At 46.4% G+C, this 20,578-nt stretch overlaps 1 protein-coding gene across 2 annotated transcripts in view; it reads left to right on the forward strand.

Moving 5' to 3' along the window:
- Positions 1-20,578, forward strand: part of frmpd2 (FERM and PDZ domain containing 2) — a 145,947-nt gene that overhangs the window by 23,602 nt on the left and 101,767 nt on the right. For both annotated transcript variants that reach the window (XM_033012960.1, XM_033012961.1), the window contains exons 2-3: positions 465-605; positions 17,877-18,037. In XM_033012960.1, coding sequence (XP_032868851.1) covers positions 482-605; positions 17,877-18,037 — 285 coding nt within the window. In that variant the 5' untranslated portion in view covers positions 465-481. The remainder of the gene's footprint in view (positions 1-464; positions 606-17,876; positions 18,038-20,578) is intronic.

The following is a 20,578-nucleotide window of genomic DNA, read 5'->3' on the forward strand; positions in this document are numbered from 1 at the left end:
AACAAAGCGGGACAATAATATAACTTTGCCAGTGCCCTGTGGCAACTCTTTGCATATTTAATGCAAAAGAAAGAATTTCACTGTGACATGTCACATGTAATAATAAAATATCAATCAATCAACGCGGTGAAATGGCTTTGCCAGGCAGGTGAATTAGTGGCCAGTCGACACTGATTTAAGAAAACTGGTAAAGTAATTCAAGTGGGCGATGAGAATATATCTCTCCCTATGCAGCAAGCTGTAATAATCTGTAACACATTGATTGAAAGCAGAATTAGCGCAAACTTTAACAAAAAATGAACAGAATTGCAGGACAGTGAGAAATAGTGTTGGTGTGGGAATCAATGAATAGATGATCTGAAATGATATATTGGGCTGAAAGGTCTCTGTCCTGAGATTGTGCGATGTTGTTTTTACGGTGTTGCCAACAATTCTGATTCATATCCATGCTTCTTCCATTTCAGCGTTGCTCAGGTCAGAGATGAATAATTCTTATGTGACTCTGACTGAAGTTCTGGAGACCAAGGGAAGCCCTGTTGAAGATGATGACATCTGGGCTTTGTTACTGCAAGCCTCAGAGGTCCTGCAGGAGAATTCTGTGGAAGGTAATTTATTTTCAAGTTATTTACTGGCTCGATGCATGCCAGTATTTACATTGTGTCTTCAGTGTGAGAAATCTCCCAAGGGTTTCATGGATGTGAATGAAAATAATAACATTTGTTCAGCTTCTCATCTTTCCTGGGCCATTTGGCCCATCAAGTCTATGCTGGCAATCCTACTTCCCTGCTTATTTTCCAGTTACCTATTCTCTCCACAAGCTCTAACACCCGCACTTCTCTAACTACCGACCTACACTAGGGACAATTTACTGTGACCATTCATATATCGACCAGCATGTCTTAGGATATGGGAGGAAACCTGAGCACCCGGAGGAAATCCATGCAGTATATATATGTATGTTTACGTGTAGGAAAGAACTGCAGAAATCGAAGCTAGACGCAAAATGCTGGAGTAACTCAACGGGACAGGCAGCATCTCTGGAGAGAAGGAATGGGTGAAGTTTCAGGTCGAGACCCTTCTTCAGACTCAATTCAGACTGTATGTTTATGTGCATGTGTATGTGTAAAGGTATAAATACACACACTGAATTTCTTTCCTCATTTATTATATTATTTACAGTGTACTATGTTTACATATTCTGTTGTGCTGCTGCAATTAAGGATTTAATTGTGTAGGAAGGAACTGCAGATGCTGGTTTAAACTGAAGATAGACACTGATTGAGGATGATCAGCCATGATCACATTGAATGGCAGTGCTGGCTCGAAGGGCCAAATGGCCTACTCCTGCACCTATTTTCTATTGTCTATTGTCTAAAAAGCTGGAGTAACTCATCGGGTCAGATCTCCTTTTCTCCAGAGATGCTATCTGACCCACTGAGTTACTCCAGCTTTTTGTGTCTATCTAAGCACTTTGTTGTTCTGTCAGGGGCATGGGACAATAAAACACTCTTGACTTGACTCTTGACACGCAGAGACGCGCTCAGAGTCTGCACAGAGGCAAGCACGCACACACGAGCGCACAGATATCCACACACGTGCAAACACAGAGATGCACGCACACTCAGGCAAACACAGAGATGTGCATGCACAGACTTACCCGCGTGCTCCCACACGCACAGAGGTGCACGCACACGCACAGAGGTGCACGCACATGCACAGAAACACGCGCAGAGTTGCGCGTGCACAATCGAATGGTAGAGATTTGTAGATGGCCCAAGTCAATTGTTCAACATCATATTGTCACGGGAGCATTTGAGGTTTACTTGTAGAATGGATGGTGTTGACGATGAGCAATGAACCAGCCTGACAGTTTGAGCAGATGCCTTCAGCTGCATTGCCATCACCAGGTAAATACCCCGTGGTTGCCTGCTTGATTGCCAAGCGTAGAAAAGTGTAGATTTAATGTAAATGCTATCTGACTCTTGCTCACCTCATCATCCGCGGCTTGATGCTGTTGATTGGGTCCTGCATCACACATCACTCCATCAAAATCTGTTTTGAGAATCTGCTAATTAACACAGCGGGCAGATTACAGCCGAGAACAGCTTCACGGACAACCCTTCACAGCTTCATGAATGAACGTGCTTAATCCCCTTGGGCCTTTGACCCTGTATTAACGGATAGCCAAATGTTGGCTAACAGCATTAACTAACAGCTTGGTGGCGCAGCAGTAGAGCTACTGCCTTACAGCGCCAGAGACCCGGGTTCGATCCTGACTCCTGGTGCTTGTCTGTACAGAGTTTGTACGTTCTCACCGTGACCTGCGTGGGTTTTCTCCGAGATCTTCGGTTTCCTCCCACGCTCCAAAGACGTACAGGTTTGTTGGTTAATTGGCTTGGTGTAAATGTAAAATTGTCCCTAGTGTGTGTCGGGTAGTGTTAATGTGCGGGGATCGCTGGTTCGTGTGAACTCCGTGGGCCGAAGGGCCTGTTTCTACGCAGTATCTCTAAAGCTAAAAACTAACAAATGGAGCAGACGGTAACTTGGTTTCTGAATTCCCTTCACTGTCGGTTCTGACGAAGGACTCCTGACCTGAAGCATTACTGTTCCTCCTTCCACAGAGGCTGGCTGACATGCTGAGTGTTTTCCACTTTGATTTTAGATTTAGATTTTTAGAAAATATCTTCCCTTTGCTGTCTCCGAGTCCAGAATGACTTGGCTCTAAGCGGGTTGGGGGTTTGAACATACCACCTGCAGAGTAAGCGGGACAAATCTGCAAGGAGAGAACAGAATGGATTAGTGTCAAACTAATGTAAATAGTGGCTGATGGTCGGTACGGACCCAATAGGCTAAAGGATGTGTTTCCTTGCTGAATGTTAAAATGAAAGCGTGTGTTTGGCCTCGGATCACAAACCCAGTGACATGTCAGCTCCTGCCTAAAGGTCGCCACAATGCTCACCCTGCTGGGTGTAGCAGGGTTAATGTATGACCCAGGCTGGAGTTGGCAGCAGGCACAGGTTATGTCCTTGGAGTCTGTTTCAATGGTTCAATGCTACATTGTTTGTCTCGTGTACTGAGGTACAGTGAAATTCATTTTTGCACACAGTTCAGTACAAGTATCACTATTTATTTTTTTTAAATTTTTTTTTTTTTTTAGTATGTTTAGTATGTTTCAAAGTCTGTATTTAATGTTTCTCTGTGTGTTTTATGTGGGGGGTGGTGTGGGGGGGTAAGGGGGAAACCGCTTCGGTCGCCTCCTCCACGGAGAGGCGAGTTTTTCCAGGTCGCCTCCCCCGTGGCCTAACATCAAGGATCGACGCGGCCTTTCCCGGAGACGCGCCCGGGGCTTCAGCGGCGGGCGCAGCGTGGACTCTCGGCGTGGAGCGGGTGAGCCCTCGCTGGGGCTCGCTAGAGGGGAGCGCTCCGTTTCGCTGACCCGGGGCAGCCGGCAGCCTGAAGTCGCAGCCTGAAGCCGCGGTCTGCAGAGCTCCAGCTGGTGCGGCATCTACAGACGGGATCTCACGTTGGGGACCCGGGGGAAGAAGAAGCCATCACTGCCGGCCCGCGGCCGACTTCTACCGCGGGGCCGGCATGAACTTACCATCACCCCTGGAGGGGAGCTTCGACCGCCGGCCCTGCAGTCTACAGTGCTTCTGGCTGCGGCGGGGACTTTAAATCTTGACCGCCGGCCTGCGGCCTACAACAACTTAAAGCCGCGGTCTCCGGTGAGGAAGAGCCGATCCTGGACTGACTCTGGACTCTGGTCCTGACCACGGGGGGGAAATGGAGGAGGACTGGCCAAATTTTGTGCCTTCCACTACAGTGATGAATGCTGTGGTGGATGTTTGTGTTACAGTTTTATTGTGGTTGTGTGTTCTTTATTATTGTATCGCTGCAGACAACCCAAATTTCCACCAGCCTGGCTGTGTGGCAATAAATTATATCTAATCTAATCTAATCTATACATTAGCACTGAGAAACATAGAAACATAGAAAATAGGTGCAGGAATAGGCCGTTCGGCCCCTTGAGCTAGCACCGCCATTCAATATGATCATGGCTGATCATCCATAATTAGTACCCCGTTCCTACTTTCTCCCCATATCCCTTGATTCCGATAGCCCTAAGAGCTATATTGAACTCTCTCTTGAAAACATCCAGTGAATTGGCCCTCACTGCCTTCTGTGGCAGAGAATTCTACAGATTCACAACTCTCTAGTTGGAAGTGGTCAGTGCATAGGCAATGGAGCTGGCTGGAGAACCATGAAGCTGAAACACCACCACTGATATGGTGACACAAAGGCTTGATTCTTGTTCACAAATAACTTGTAGATCCCCATTATATAACAGCATGACTGCCATTTCCAGCCACTGTGAAGGGAAATGACTGCCTTGCCCTTCAGCCCCGATTGAAAGAGCAACCCTTGTGGAATGAATCTGTTGTTTTCTCCAGACAGGATGAGACCCAACAAATGTGTGTCAATTATTAACCTGTTTTGGGTGAGGGCTACCCAGCTAATCCATGCCCAGTGAAAGGGTTCCACTGGTGCAGAATTTTAGTTTAGTTTAGAGATACAGCATGGAAACAGGCCCTTCGACCCATCAAGTCTGTGCCAACCACGATCACCTGTGCACTTGTTCTATCCCACACACTGGGAACAATTTCCAGAAGCCAATTAAGCTACAGGCCTGACGGTCTTTGGAATGCGGGAGGAAACCGGAGCTCCCATGCGGGGTCACAGGGAGATCATGCACACTCCATACAGACAGTACACGTAGTCAGGATTGAACCTGGATCTCTGGCGCTGCAAAGCAGCAACTCTACCGCTGCGCCACCATGCTGCCCAATTGGGAAGGTCGCCCAAATGGTTCGACATTCCATTTTAGTTCCCCGCCAAGTCTTGTCCATTTTCACACTGGGATCCCGTTCATATGCAGATGCTCGGTGCAGTTTGTGGGATTATTGCAGCCTGCTGGAGGAGAGATATCAGCAAGCTTTCTCTTGAGTGTACTGGAGAGCAAGTGGGGAGGAAAATATATTGTTGGCGATAGAGCATGGAACAGTACAGTACAGGAACAGGCCCTTCGGCCCACACATCTGTGCTGAGCATGATGCCAAGTTAAACTAACCTCCAGTGCCTGCATGGGATCCATCTCCCTCTATTGCCTGCACTTCCTTGTGCCTGTCTAAACGCCCCTTAAATGCCACTCCCCTATCTGCCTCCACTGCCACCGCTGGCAGCGCATTCCAGGCACCCACCACTCTGCCCCATACGTCTTCAAACCTTCTCTCTCTGCTAAAAGGTGTCGGTAAGAATGGATCGACTGGGCTTATATTTACTGGAATTTAGAAGGATGAGAGGGTATCTGATAGAAACATAAAATTCTTACGGGATTGGACAGGCTAGATGCAGGAACAATGTTCCTGATGTTGGGGGAGTCCAGAACCAGGGGTCACAGTTTAAGAATAACGGGTAGGCCATTTAGGACTGAGGTGAGGAAAAACTTTTTCACCCAGAGAGTTGTGAATCGGTGAAATTATCTGCCACAGAAGGCAGTGGAGGCCAATTCACTTGATGTATTCAAGAGAGAGTTAGATATAGCTCTGTGGGCTAACGGAATCAAGGGATATGGGGAGAAAGCAGGAATGGGGGACTGATTTTGGATGATCAGCCATGATCATATTGAATGGTGATGTTGACTTGAAGGGCTGAATGGCCTACTCCTGCACCTATTTTCTATGTTTCTATGTAAAAAGCCTGGGTTTGCCTCCCTTCTGAACCCTGGTGCTTGTCGAGATTTTCATTTGCAGTAATGTGCAATGATATTAATCATAGTAATATTTGCAGCTGGCCTCTCGCGATCATTTGGGGACAGTGTGGAGGGGGGGGGGGGGGGTGCTATCATTAAGAATGTATGCTGCATTTCCCTGCTGCACAGTGCAGAATCAAATGGTGCCTTGGACTGTTCACAGAACTCCGAACATTATTTAATTCACAGTTGACAGATTGGAATTGGCAATGAATCAGATCCGCCAGTAATGCCTGGAACTGGTCCCAATTATAAACATGGAATAGAGAATGGCACTGGAGAATGAACAATAAAAAATAAGATTTATAAGTGTGATATTAGAATACCCTGGTTGAAAGCAAGCATACCAGTGTAGCAGGTAATACGATACGATGCGATACGATCGAACTTTATTCATCCCCGCAGGGACATTGGTAACGGGGAAGGCTTAAGGCAAGACCCTTGCTTCAATGGGATTGGAGTATGAAAGAAAGATTAGGTGTAAAAAAAAGAAAAAGTAGAAGGTAATAGTGAAACAACCTCTAGAGTACGATGAGCGTTCCCCGCTGAAAGAAAGAATTCTTTTGTTGGAGGGGGTTCATTAGGCGGCATGGTAGCGCAGCGGTAGAGTTGCTGCCTTCAGCGCCAGAGACCTATGTTCCATCCTGACTACGGGTGCTGTCTGTACGGAGTTGGTACGTTCTCCCCGTGACCTGTGTGGGTTTTCTCCGGGTGCTCCGGTTTCTTCCCACACTCCAAAGACGTACAGGTTTGTAGGTTAATTTGCTTGGTATCAATGTAAAATTGTCCCTAGTGTGTGTAGGATAGTGTTAGTGTGCAGGGATCGCTGGGCAGTGTGGACTCGGTGGGCCGAAGGGCCTGTTTCTGCGCTGTTTCTTTAAACTAATCTAAAATCTCCATTTTAAAGGTATGTTCTTTTATTCTTAGGCTTGCAAGCACAACATAAATGAGTGCACTGAAGGTGTACTGCTGTGTTAGAGTAGTCAGATGAGACATTGAACCAAAGCCCTGACTGTCCTCTAGGATAGAAACATATACAAATTCTTAAAGAATTGGACAGGCTAGACACAGGGAAAAAAATTCCCGATGTTGGGGGAGCCCAGAACCAGGGGTCACAGTTTAAGAATAAGGGGTAGGCCATTTAGGACTGAGATGAGGATTTTTTTTTTTCAACCAGAGAGTTGTGAATCTGTGGAATTCTCTGGCACAGAAGGTTGTGGAGGCCAATTCATTGGATGTTTTCAAGAGAGGGTTAGATCTAGCTCTGAGGGCTAAAGGAATCAAGGGACATGGGGGAAAAAGCAGGAACGGGGTACTGATTTTAGATGATCAGCCATGATCATATTGAATGGCGGTGCTGGCTCGAAGGATCGAATGGCCTACTCCTGCACCTGTTTTCTATGTTTCTATCTAAAAGATCGAATAGCAGTGGCCAAAGCGGAGCAAGAGGATTCCTCTTGGTGTGTTTAGCTCCAGAATAGACTGAGAGTTTAAATTCTGTTGCTGAGGTTGGATGCACTTTTCCTCATTGTACATTGGCTTCAAAAGAATTTTGTTCAGCGTAATCTATTTTAGAAAGTGCTGTGATTAGTGCAACTCAAAAAACAAAGATTATTTATTCTTTAAAACAAAAACTTCAATCTGTGGCTGTTGGGCATGTGAAACAAAACAGGTGCCTCAAATACCCATGAAAAGGGAGGAAAAGAGCCAATTCAATTAATAACCTTTCATCTTTAGCCTTATCTTTGACCCAAGGAAGGATCGTTGTATCAGAATCTGGGCTGGAATCCAGACTAATTATTTTCTACTCTGGGCAATTGCCACATTGATACGACCAATTTTACTGCAACGGACTAACTCGTATTTACACTAAACCCTTGTTGACCATAGGGGAGGGGGGATGTTGTCCATTGTTGCTGCTTGTCTGCTATAATCGTGTAAGAGATTATCATGCATAAGTAGTTGAAACAAACAACTGCAGTTTAGTTTAAGGTACACAAAATTGCTGGGGAAACTCAGCGGGTGCAGCAGCATCTATGGAGCGAAGGAAATAGGCGACGTTTCGGGCGATACAGCGCGGAAATAGGCCCTTTGGCCCACCGAGTTCGCATGGACCAGCGATCCCCGCAGATTAACACTAGCCTACACACACTAGGGACAATTTACACTTATACCAAGCCAATTAACTTACAAACTTGTATGTCTTTGGAGTGTGGGAGAAACCGAAGACCTCGGAGAAAACCCACCTGGTCACGGGGAGAACGTACAAGCTCCATACAGACAGCACCCGTAATCAGGATCGAACCCGTGTCGCTGGTGCAGCAAGCGCTGTAAGGCAGCAACTGTACCGCTGCGCAACCGAGCAGTTGCTGGTTTAATACACAAAGGGACCCAAAGTGCTGGAGTAACTCGGCAGGTCAGGCAGCATCTCTCGAGAACATGGATAGGTGACGTTCTGGGTCGAGACCCTTCTTCAGGCTCTCGGTCTGGAACTGGGCCTGCAATCCGGGTGAGTTGATGGCCCCGCTCTGCCTGTGGCCGGGGGAGAGGCGAGGATCGGCGCAGTCGATGGCGGTCGGAGTGCAGGTAAGGGCTGGTGGTGGTAGCGGTGGTAGACCTGGCCTGGACGTAGCTGAGGAAGCTGTGTGGGCCAGCAAGGGTCCAGCCTGCAAGTGGTCAGCCTGGCGGTACGAGCAGAGAGTGCCGTGGGCAGTCGGGTGACGTGAGAGCCGGGGATGGTGTCTGCCATCGGACATCCATCCGCTGTAACCAAAATCCATTATAAAGCGGTCCGTTACAACAAGGGTTTACTTTATCTATATATGGAACCATCTTGTTCATCGATTGGGTGCGTCAGTGCCTTACTTCATGGGGAGTTTACCCAAAATGGCATTATAGTCCAAAAACCAAACCAATCCTCCAACGCACAGGATTGTTGAATGAACGCTCTTTAGTCTTGTGTTATGCTGGATCGATACGCCAGTTAAATAGCGGAATAGAAATTTACAGCACTGGATGAGACCATTTGGCACATTGGATCAGTGAAATATTACATCTACAACAGCTGTAGAGTTTAGTTTAGTTTTATTGTCACATGTACCGAGGAACAGTGAAAAGCTTTTGTTGCCTGCTATCCAGTCAGCGGAAAGACAATACATGATTACAATCGAGCCGTTTACAGTGTTTAGAGATAAAGAGGCCCTTCGGCCCACCGAGTCCGCTCTGACCAGTGATCACTAGCACTGTCCTGCAAACTCGGGACAAACCACAATCTTTGCCCAACCCAATTAACCTACAATCCTGGATGTCTTTGGAGTGTGGGAGGAAACCGAAGATCTCGGAGAAAACCCATGCGGTCGCGGGGAGAACGTGCAAACTCCGTACAGACGGCACTCTTAGTCAGGATCGAACCCGGGTCTCTGGCGCTGTGCGGCTACAACTCTACCGCTGTGCCGCCCTACACTCCTACACTCTGCACTCTTACACTCGACAGTCTTACACTCATCCCACAAAGATACACCAGACTAGAAACAGGTCAGGCATACACTCGGTATATTAACCTCTGTCCAATAAGCAAGGTCAAATATTCTTGGCAGGTTTTATAACTGTAAAAGCTTGGGAACATAACACTGAAATGTATTTGGAAATACTGCTGCTGTATGACTAAGGGTTCTGATGCTTGAAAGTGGCAAGTCTGCGCCAGTACAATAGTGTTTGTGAAATTACCATCCATTACATACAGGTCAAGCTGCCACTGAATAAAGAATAAGGTCATTTATCTGTGCCAAAATACATTCGATCCTGGGGCCATTATTGTACAAGTCACAGAATGTCTTTTGACTCGACAAGAGGTTCAGAAATTAGCATGGGCTTTCAGTCCCTGAAGGATTCGAGGCATTTTATCGTTAACAGTTTCTGCATTGTGGACACTCTGAAGGCATTTCAAGATGTCTGTGCTCTGTTCCCCACTTCTCTGCTTCCTCCTGGAACAATCAAAGGGAATCTTTCTGATGCTGCTTGGCAGCTGAATATACAGTCAGGGGTAAAGTGACCTGGGCCACCTTCTCAAGCTTGTAACAGGATCTGCAGAACGCCAGGACAACAGCTCTCTGAGTACATTCCTCAGCAGTGTGTGTGCGTGCGTGCGTAAGTGCGTGCATGTGTTCAAAGCCAAACAATTGAAGGCACCTTGCGACAAATCGAATAAATATTCTCAGAGCATTTCTGTGCAGGTCTCTGTTGGTCCAGTGCCAATTTTTGGATTATGTTGTCATGAAAACTATAGGGTAACAGGAGAGTAACTTCATCTAAGGTAGACACAAAAAGCTGGTGTAGCTCAGTGCGGTAGGCAGCATCTCTGCAGAGAAGGAATAGGTAACATTTAGGGTCGAGGCCCTTCTTCAGACCCGAAACATCACCAAATCCATCTCCAGAGTCCAGAACCAGGGGCCACAGTTTAAGAATAAGGACTAAGCCATTCAGAACGGAGACGAGGAAACACTTTTTCTCACAGAGAGTGGTGAGTCTGTGGAATTCTCTGCCTCAGAGGGCAGCGGAGGCAGGTTCTCTGGATGCTTTCAAGAGAGAGCTAGATAGGGCTCTTAAAAATAGCAGAGTCATAGAAACATAGTAACATAGAAAATAGGTGCAGGAATAGGCCAATCGGCCCTTCAAGACTGCACCGCCATTCGATATGATCATGGCTGATCATCCAACTCAGTATCCCATCCCTGCCTTCTCTCCATACCCCCTGATCCCTTTAGCCACAAGGGCCACATCTAACCCTCTTAAATATAGCCAATTAACTGGCCTCAACTACCTTCTGTGGCAGAGAATTCCACAGATTCACCACTCTCTGTGTAAAAAATGATTTTCTCATCTCGGTCCTAAAAGACTTCCCTCTTATCCTTAAACTGTGACCCCTAGTTCTGGACTTCCCCAACATCGGGAATAATCTTCCTGCATCTAGCCTGTCCAACCCCTTAAGAATTTTGTAAGTTTCTATAAGATCCCCCCCTCAATCTTCTGAATTCCAGCGTGTACAAACTGAGTCTATCCAGTCTTTCTTCATATGAAAGTCCTGCCATCCCAGGAATCAGCCTGGTGAACCTTCTCTGTACTCCCTCTATGGCAAGAATGTCTTTCCTCAGATTAGGAGACCAAAACTGTACACAATACTCCAGGTGTGGTCTCACCAAGACCCTGTACAACTGCAGTAGAACCTCCCTGCTCCTATACTCAAATCCTTTTGCTATGAATGCTAACATACCATTTGCTTTCTTCACTGCCTGCTGCACCTGCATTCCTACTTTCAATGACTGGTGTACCATGACACCCAGGTCTCGTTGCATCTCCCCTTTTCCTAATCGGCCACCATTCAGATAATTGTCTACTTTCCTGCTTTTGCCACCAAAGTGGATAACCTCACATTTATCCACATTATACTGCATCTGCCATGCATTTGCCCACTCACCCAACCTATCCAAGTCACCTTGCAGCCTCCTAGCATCCTCCTCACAGCTAACACTGCCCCCCAGCTTCGTGTCATCCGCAAACTTGGAGATGTTGCATTCAATTCCCTCATCCAGATCATTAATATATATTGTAAATAGCTGGGGTCCCAGCACTGAGCCTTGCAGTACCCCACTAGTCACTGCCTTCCATTCTGAAAAGGACCCATTTACTCCTACTCTTTGCTTCCTGTCTGCCAGCCAGTTCTCTATCCACATCAATACTGAACCCCCAATACCATGTGCTTTAAGTTTGTATACTAATCTCTTATGTGGGACCTTGTCGAAAGCCTTCTGAAAGTCCAGATATAACACATCCACTGGTTCTCCCTTATCCACTCTACTAGTTACATCCTCGAAAAATTCTATAAGATTCGTCAGACATGATTTACCTTTCATAAATCCATGCTGACTTTGTCCAATGATTTCACCACTTTCCAAATGTGCTGCTATCCCATCTTTAATAACTGACTCCAGAATTTCCCCCACCACCGATGTTAGACTAACTGGTCTGTAATTCCCCGTTTTCTCTCTCCCTCCCTCCCCTTTTAAAAAGTGGGGTTACATTAGCTACCCTCCAGTCCTCAGGAACTACTTCAGAATCTAAAGAATTTTGAAAAATTATCACTAATGCATCCACTATTTCTGCGGCTACTTCCTTAAGTACTCTGGGATGCAACTTATCTGGCCCTGGGGATTTATCGGCATTTAATCCATTCAATTTACCTAACACCACTTCCCGGCTAACCTGGATTTCACTCAGTTCCTCCATCTCATTTAACCCCCGGCCCCTTGCTATTTATGTCTTCCTTAGTGAAGACAGAATCAAAGTAGTTATTCAATTGGTCTGCCATGTCCTTGTTCCCCATGATCAATTCGCCTGTTTCTGACTGCAAGGGACCTACATTTGTTTTAACTAATCTTTTCTTCTTCACATATCTATAAAAACTTTTGCAGTCAGTTTTTATGCTCCCTTTCATAATCTATTTTCCCTTTCCTAATTAAGCCTTTTGACCTCCTCTGCTGGACTCTGAATTTCTCCCAGTCCTCTGGTAGGCTGCTTGTTCTGGCTAATTTGTACGCATCATCTTTTGTTTTGATACTATCCCTGATTTCCCTTGCTATCCACGGATGCACTACCTTCCCTGATTTATTCTTTTGCCAAACTGGGATGAACACTTGTTGTAGTTCATCCATGCCGTTTTTTAAATGCCTTCCATTGCATATCCACCGTCAACCCTTTAAGAATCATTTGCCAGTCTATCTTGGCCAATTCACGTCTCATACCCTCAAAGTCACCTTTCTTTAAGTTCAGGACCCATGTTTCTGAATTAACAATGTCACTCTCCATCCTAATGAAGAACTCAACCATATTATGGTCACTCTTGCCCAAGGGGCCACGCACAACAAGACTGCTAACTAACCCTTCCTCATTACTCAATACCCAGTCTAGAATAGCCTGCTCTCTCGTTGGTTCTTCTACATGTTGGTTTAGAAAACTATCCCGCATACATTCCAAGAAATCCTCTTCCTCAGCACCCCTGCCAATTTGATTCACCCAATCTATATGTAGATTGAAGTCACCCATTATAATTGTTTTACCTTTGTTACACGCGTTTCTAATTTCCTGTTTGATGCCATCCCCAACTCCACTACTACTGTTAGGTGGCCGGTACACAACCCACTAGTGTTTTCTGCCCCTTAGTGTTTCGCAGCTCTACACATATCGATTCCACATCCTCCAAGCTAATGTCCTTCCTTTCTATTGCGTTAATCTGCTCTCTAACCAGCAACGCTACCCTGCCTCCTTTTCCTTTCTGTCTATCCCTCCTGAATATTGAATATCCCTGGATGTTCAGCTCCCAGCCTTGGTCACCCTGGAGCCATGTCTCCGTGATCCCAACTATATCATATTCATTAATAACTATCTGCACATTCAACTCATCCACCTTATTACGAATGCTCCTTGCATTAAGATACAAAGCCTTCAGGCTTGTCTTTACAACACTCTTACCCCTTATACAATCATGTTGAAAAGTGGCCCTTTTTGATTTTTGCCCTGGATTTGTCTGCCTGCCACTTTTACTTTTCACCTTTCTACCTATTGCTTCTACCCTCATTTTACACCCCTCTGCCTCTCTGCTCTTGCACCCATCCCCCTGCCACATTAGTTTAAATCCTCCCCGACAGCACTAGCAAACACTCCCCCAAGGACATTGGTTCCATTCCAGCCCAGGTGCAGACCGTCCTGTTTGTACTGGTCCCATCTCCCCCAGAACTGGTTCCAATGTCCTAAAAATTTGAATCCCTCCCCCTTGCACCATTTTTCAAGCCACGTATTCATCTGCAATATCCTCCTATTTCTACTCTGGGGAGAAGGCAGGAACGGGGTACTGATTGGGGATGATCAGCCATGATCACATTGAATGGCGGTGCTGGCTTGAAGGGGCAAATGTCCTACTCCTGCACCTATTGTCTATTGTCTATTGTCTCCAGAGATGCCACCTGCCCGCTGAGTTACTCCAGCATTTTGAGTCTGTCTTCGATTTAAACCAGCATCTGCAGTTCTCTCCTACACAAGTAACCTCATCTATTTGTCAGCGCTTGCGAGAGGCTTGCGACGAGTTAATCTCCTCTTCACACTGCTTGTTGCACTGATACATTCTCATGGTTTAGGTTTATGGACACTAAATGCTGGAGTAACTCAGAGGTAATCACTCCAGCATTTTGTGTCCATCTTCGGTGTAAGCCAGCATCTGCTGTTCCTTCCTGCAGATTTAGGTTTATTGCTGTTGCTAGTACTGAGGTACAGTGAAAAGTTTTGTTGTGCTTGCTATGCAAACAGGCCAGGATATACCATGCATAGGTACACTCGTTATTTATACATCCAGAGCAGAAATAAATGACTAGAAATTAAGGCAAAAGTTACTGCAGATGCTGGAATCCAGAGCAAAAAACAAACTGCTGAAGAAACTCAGTGGGTCAGGTCACCTGACCATTTTCCTCCACAGATGCTGCCTGGTTTGATTGTTATTGATTGATTGAATGATACAGCATGGAAACAGGCCCTTTGGCCCACTGAGTCCATGCAGACCACCTGTTCAGTAGTTCTGTTCCCTACATGCGCGTTTGTAGGTTAAGAGTCATTTACTGTGGCCCATTAACCCACAAACCTGCATGTCTTTGGGATGTGGGGGGGAAACCGGAGTACCCAAGGGAAACCTACCTGGTCACAGGGCGAACGTGCGAACTCCACGCAGACAGTAGCCGTAGCCAGGATTGAACTTGGGTCTCTGGCGCTGTGAGGTGGCAGCTCTACCAACTGTGGTGCCCCTCAAGATCCCCCCCAGCAGTTTGTTTTCTGCACAACGTACTGAGTGGAATGGGCAGTATAATGCACCTGTCCCACTTGGGAAACCTGAACGGAAACCTCTGGAGACTTTGCGCCCCACCCAAGGTTTCCGTGCGGTTCCCGGAGGTTTTGTCAGTCTCCCTACCTGCTTCCACTACCTGCAACCTCCGGCAACCACCTGCAACCTCCGGGAACCGCACGGAAACCTTGGGTGGGGCCCAAAGTCTCCAGAGGTTTCCGTTCAGGTTTCCTAAGTGGGACAGGGTTAGTCACCAGAGAGATGGCGGGGGATCTGTGATCATGGGAGGACTGAATCGTAGAAGAAGCCTGATCTTGTGAAAGCCCCACCTCTTCTTCCGCATCTACATGTGGTGATCGGCAGATCAGTGTGACATCCTCAGCATTAACAGAGCCTGTGTTCCCAGAAACAGGTCTTAGTCACAGCGTTAGGGATCGTGTGGTGTCTGTACGTACAACACCACAGACACCACACTATCTTGCCAGGAGAAGGCGGAATTCCCATTCCCATCGGTACAGCCTTCTCCTTGGAAGATGGACACAAAATGCTGGAGTAACTCAGCCAGGCAGGCAGCATCTCTGGATAGAAGGAATGGGTGACGTTTCCGATCGAGACCCTTCTTCAGACTTGGAAGGTTCTACACAAGGTGCAAGCAAGCACAAGAGTGGGCAATGGGTCCCCCACAGCCAGAGCCCATTGTACTGCCCCATCAATGGGAAAGGCAAACATTTGCTGGATGTATCATTGGAATTTACCATCTCTTTCCAGCTATTCCCTCTGTGGGAATATGCTGTAGATGAAAGTCACCCACTATCAGGGATTCAATTCCCAAGGGGGGTTGGTTTGCGTCAGGCCTCACAAATAATTACTAAATCATACTGACGACATCTTCAAACTACCACAGAATATAAAACTTCAGTCTAGGAACAGGCCCGTCGGCCCACAATATCTGTGCTGAGCATGATGCCAAGTTAGACATAAAATGTTGGAGTAACTCAGCGGGGCAGACAGCATCACTGGAGAAAGGAATAGTTGATGTTTCAGACCGAAACCCTTGTTCAGACTGAGGGTCTATAAGATTTAAACCAGCATCTGCAGTTCCTTCCTGCATATGATGCCAAAGTAATCTCCTTCGCCCGCACGTGATCCATATCCCTCCAATCCCTGCATATCCATGTGCTTCTTAATCACCACTGTCGTCTCTGCCTCTGCCTCTGCCACCTCCCCACCCATCATTAAGGCGTTCCATGCACCCACCACCCTCTGTGTGGGGGAAAGAAACCTGCCCTGCACATCTCCTTTAAACTTTTCCCCTCTGACCTTAAAGCTCTGCCAAATAAGTCTTCGGGGAGGCAGCCAAGCGCGCGAAGCCTTTGCTTTTTCTTTGGACGCATGAGTAACTTCACTTGGCTGTGAAGTAGAGCCAAAATGAAAAAGGATTTCTGAAAAATGAAAGAGGACTTTCTGCTGGGTCACCTGGAGAGCTTGATGAAGCTGGTTCCTTGATCAGTAAGTAGAGCTGATTTGAGTCATCGAGTTAGGCACCACAGAAACAGGCCCTTCAGCCTAACTTGCCAGATCTGCCCAAGATGCCCCATATACACTAGTCCCACCTGCTGGTGTTTGACCTTCTTAAAACATTTCTGTCCATGTGCCTGTACAAATAAGTTTTAAATGTTGTTTCAAAATCCTTATCTCACTATCCCCTCGTTCCAAATACCCACTATGTGGGAAAAGTTGCCCCTCAGGTTCCTATTAAATCTTTGTCCTCTCACCTTAAACCTATGCCCTCCGGTTCTTGCTTCTCCTACTCTGGGTAAAAGACTCTGTGGCCGTCACCCTATCTATTCCCCTCATGATCCTGCACGCCTCTGTAAGATTACCTCACATCCTCCTGTGCTCGTGTTTGCAATCAGCTTGGCTGTTATTAACAAAGGGCCTGTCTATGTATGATTCATGGTGGCACTGGGTTTCAGCAAAGATAAGTCAATTAAATTCACTTGAAAGCTTTCTCGGTGACTATTAAGGGCCTGTTCCACTGTACGAGGTAATTCAAGAGTTCTCCCGAGTTTTCCCCTGATTCGAACTCGGAGAATGTCCGTAGCGGGTCCGTAGGAGTTTGTGGATGTCTCGTAGCGACTCGTATGAGTAAAAAGTAACCATTTTTTTCATCACGAGTATTTTTTTACTCGTGGACATTTTTCACAGTGTTGAAAAAACGTCACGAGTTTACCGGATTTCCCGAGTACCTACCGTTACTCGTACGAGCCGCTACGGGACATCCACGAACTCCTACGGACCCGCTACGGACATTCTCCGAGTTCGAATCAGGGGAAAATGCGGGAGAACTCTTGAATTACCTCGTACAGTGGGACAGGCCCTTTACTGATATTGAAGACATAGAGGTCACTTTAACCTGTGGGGATGTGTAAAACCAGATTCTAATGCAACTCCCCATTTGGCATAGTGGGCGGCACGGGTGCGCAATGGTCGAGTTACACTGCCTTACTGCACCAGAGACCCAGGTTCGATCCTGGCTACTGGTGCTTGTCCGTACGGAGTTTGTACGTTCTCCCTGTGACTTGCGTGAGTGTTTTTTCCCAGGATTTCCAGTGTCCTCCCACACTCCAAAGACGTACAGGCCTGCAGGTTAATTGGCTTGGTATAACTGTAAAGTGTGTAGGATAGTGTTAGTGTGCAGGGATCGCTGGTCGATGCAGACTCGGTGGGCCGATGGGCCTGTTTCCGCGCTGTACCTCTAAACTAAAGCCAAACAAAACTAAACTAAATAGAAATTTGAAGACAGATAAAATGATTTGAATCCACACACTTCTTTACTTACCAACCACTGCTGATCAGTGGTACACAAAAAAGCTGGAGAAACTCAGCGGGTTCAGCAGCATCTATGCTGCACCCATAGATGCTGCTGCGCCCGCTGAGTTTCTCCAGCTTTTTTGTGTACCTTCGATTTTCCAGCATCTGCAGTTCCTTCTTGAACACTGCTGATCAGTGTTGTTCTATTCACCCATTTTGATGTCGCATTGATCCTCGTAGTATTAACATCTCATGCCATTCCAGGCCCCTGCATGTAAGGAAAGCCAACTGATCATCAGTTGATCAGTGATGCTCCATTGATCTGTTAAAAGAGATTTAATTGCTATCCTCATTTTCTGCCTCACATTACAGGTGCTGCCTTCAGTTACATCATCTGCCCCTGGTCAGTGCTATTGTCAGCAAGGGGTGAATTATCTTTCCGAAGCAATGCCTCAGGGGGAGACATCTACGCATTTACTGCCCCAGAAATACTCCAGGGGAGACGGTTGAGCTCACAGCTTGCAATAGAAAAGGTAAGAGGAAAATGGCTCCTTATCTCTGATTTCCTCGATGAGGTTGGTACATGTGCTCTCAGTAATTGTGTCACAGGACTAAGAGATCGAGAGCTGGTCCTCTAGAGAGATCTAGAGCTGGTCTTTGCCTGGTCCATGGTAATTCAAACCCGCTGTGGAGTTGCACAGTCTTTCACTTCACTTTACTTCAGGGGTCGGCAACCTACGGCCCCAGGGCCGAATGCGGCCCGTGACACGAAATCATCCGGCCCGAAGGTGGATTTTTTTCCCCGCCGAGCTCTGGCTGTACCGCATCCTGCGCAAAGCCGCCGGCCGCGCACCTTCTGTGAACACGTTGAAGAAAGAACTGCAGATGCTGGAAAATCGAAGATAGACAAAAATGCTGGGGAAACTCAGCGGGTGAGACATGCAAGGATTGCACGAGGCTGCCTCACTCGCTGAGTTTCTCCAGCATCTTTGTCTACCTTCTGTGAACACGTGATTTGATGCCTGCCATCCGGGGCGGGATGGGTGACGGGATCCATGTGTACACGTGATAGACGTGGCCCACCATTCGCTCACAGACATGCGTCCTGGCCCCTATACCGAACAAGGTTGCCCACCCCTGTTCTAGAGATACAGCGCGGAAACAGGCCCTTCGGCAAACTCAGTCCACGCCGACCATCAATCACCCCGTACACTAGCACTAGAAACATAGAAACATAGAAAAATAGGTGCAGGAGTAGGCCATTCGGCCCTTCGACCCAGCACCGCCATTCAATATAATCATGGCTGAAATCAAAATCAGTACCCATTGTTCCCGCTTTTTCCCCATATCCCTTGATTCTTTTTGATTCTAAATCAAAAGAGCCTGTTCCACTTTCACGACCTAATTCACGACCTTTTTTACTCGTGGACATTTTTCATCAGGCTAGAAAAACGCCCCGACCTACTTGATGCCATGAGTACCTACGACTAGCATCACGACCTACCTACGTCCTACCTACGACCTCCTACGACCTCGTGACGACCATGCTGCGAGTCTGAGTCAAGGGCAAACTCGACAGAGGTCGTGAATTAGGTCGAGAAAGTGGGACAGGCCCATAACTCTCTCTTGAAAACATCCAGTGAATTTAAGCACTATCCTTACACAGTCGGGACAATTTCCAATTTTTACCAAAGCCAATAAACCTGCAAACCTGTACGTCTGTGGAGTGCGGATGTTGTTGCTCGGAGATTTTATAGCGATTTTGTGTTTTTCTTTCCAAAGGACTTGCATATTTTCTTTTTGTAGTTTCTGTTTTCTTTTCTGTTGAATAACTTTCCCACAGTTGCCTCGCTTGGAGGGAATCTTGAGTCGGGAACAGTGAAACTAGATCGTAATTCCCCAGTTAAACATCTCCACAAGTATTTGTAGATTATTAAAGATTGGAGCTTCCCCATGGGTTACTTTCTACACTTCTTTTTGAAAATAAGAAAATGAGTAATCTAGTGCTGAAGGTGACTAAAATGTACATACAATGTAATCGCATTGACAGGAGTCTTGTTAATTGTTGCCTAGGTTTATGGACTCACCTTGGTTATATTTTGACTTGAGATGGTGTAAATCAGTTATAGTGCTTTAGCAACATGTTTTATATCTGTGTCATTGATTTCAAGGTAAATAAATATTGGGGAGAGTATAAAATCACTGCCTGCTAGCATTTGTTTACGCTAACATTCAAGGTTCAAATTAATCCTTTCAGAGTCAATACGGGACAATTATCTTAAAAGCTCAAAGCAGAGAGGTAGTTCATCTCCTTTTTTGTATCCATGGATGTGACTTTCCTGCTGTTTCGAGGAGAGTGAAGTGACAACGATCGACACAAAGTGCTGGAGTAACTCAACGGGTCAGGCAGCATCTCTGGAGAAAAAGGATAGGTGACGAATCAGACCCGAAACGTCACCCATTATTTCTCTCCAGAGAGGCTGCCTGACCCAAATGAAGAACGGTTGAAAAAGCTACTTTTATAACTACTAAACCAGGTTCGCTTCTTAATAAACAGACACCACACAAACTGTTTGGTAGACCAGTTCAAAACTTTACTTAACATCGGCCGATGGAAGGGAGGGAGAACTCCAGTCAAGTGACCATTACAGACACTTGACCGTCCTCCGTTCACCTCCCTGAACAACAGAATTACATTGCCTTAAATAGGGTTTTTTTGTCCCCTTAGCACATTTCAGACATTAGTCATGGTCAGAGGTACAGGAAAAGGTTTCCACAGAATGCATCACATCAAAGGCCTTTTGTTTACATAGTACAAGATAACATTGGCCATTTGGTTTACGACATTTTATCTTTCTACTTCCCTGGTTCCTTTCTCGTCCTTCATAAACATTGGCTATTTGGATAATGCCATTTTATCTTCACAGAGATCACCCTAGCTCTTTCGCTGCTTCCTCTCTGTCATTTGGTCCCTCATAAACATTGGCCATTTGGTTTACGGCATCTTACTTCACAGATATGACTAGCTGTTTCTCTCTTCCTTTCTCGCCTCCTCCCCCATAACATTGGCCACA

The sequence above is a fragment of the Amblyraja radiata genome, chromosome 37, assembly GCF_010909765.2.
Source record: "Amblyraja radiata isolate CabotCenter1 chromosome 37, sAmbRad1.1.pri, whole genome shotgun sequence".
In the NCBI taxonomy this organism is placed as follows: domain Eukaryota; kingdom Metazoa; phylum Chordata; class Chondrichthyes; order Rajiformes; family Rajidae; genus Amblyraja; species Amblyraja radiata.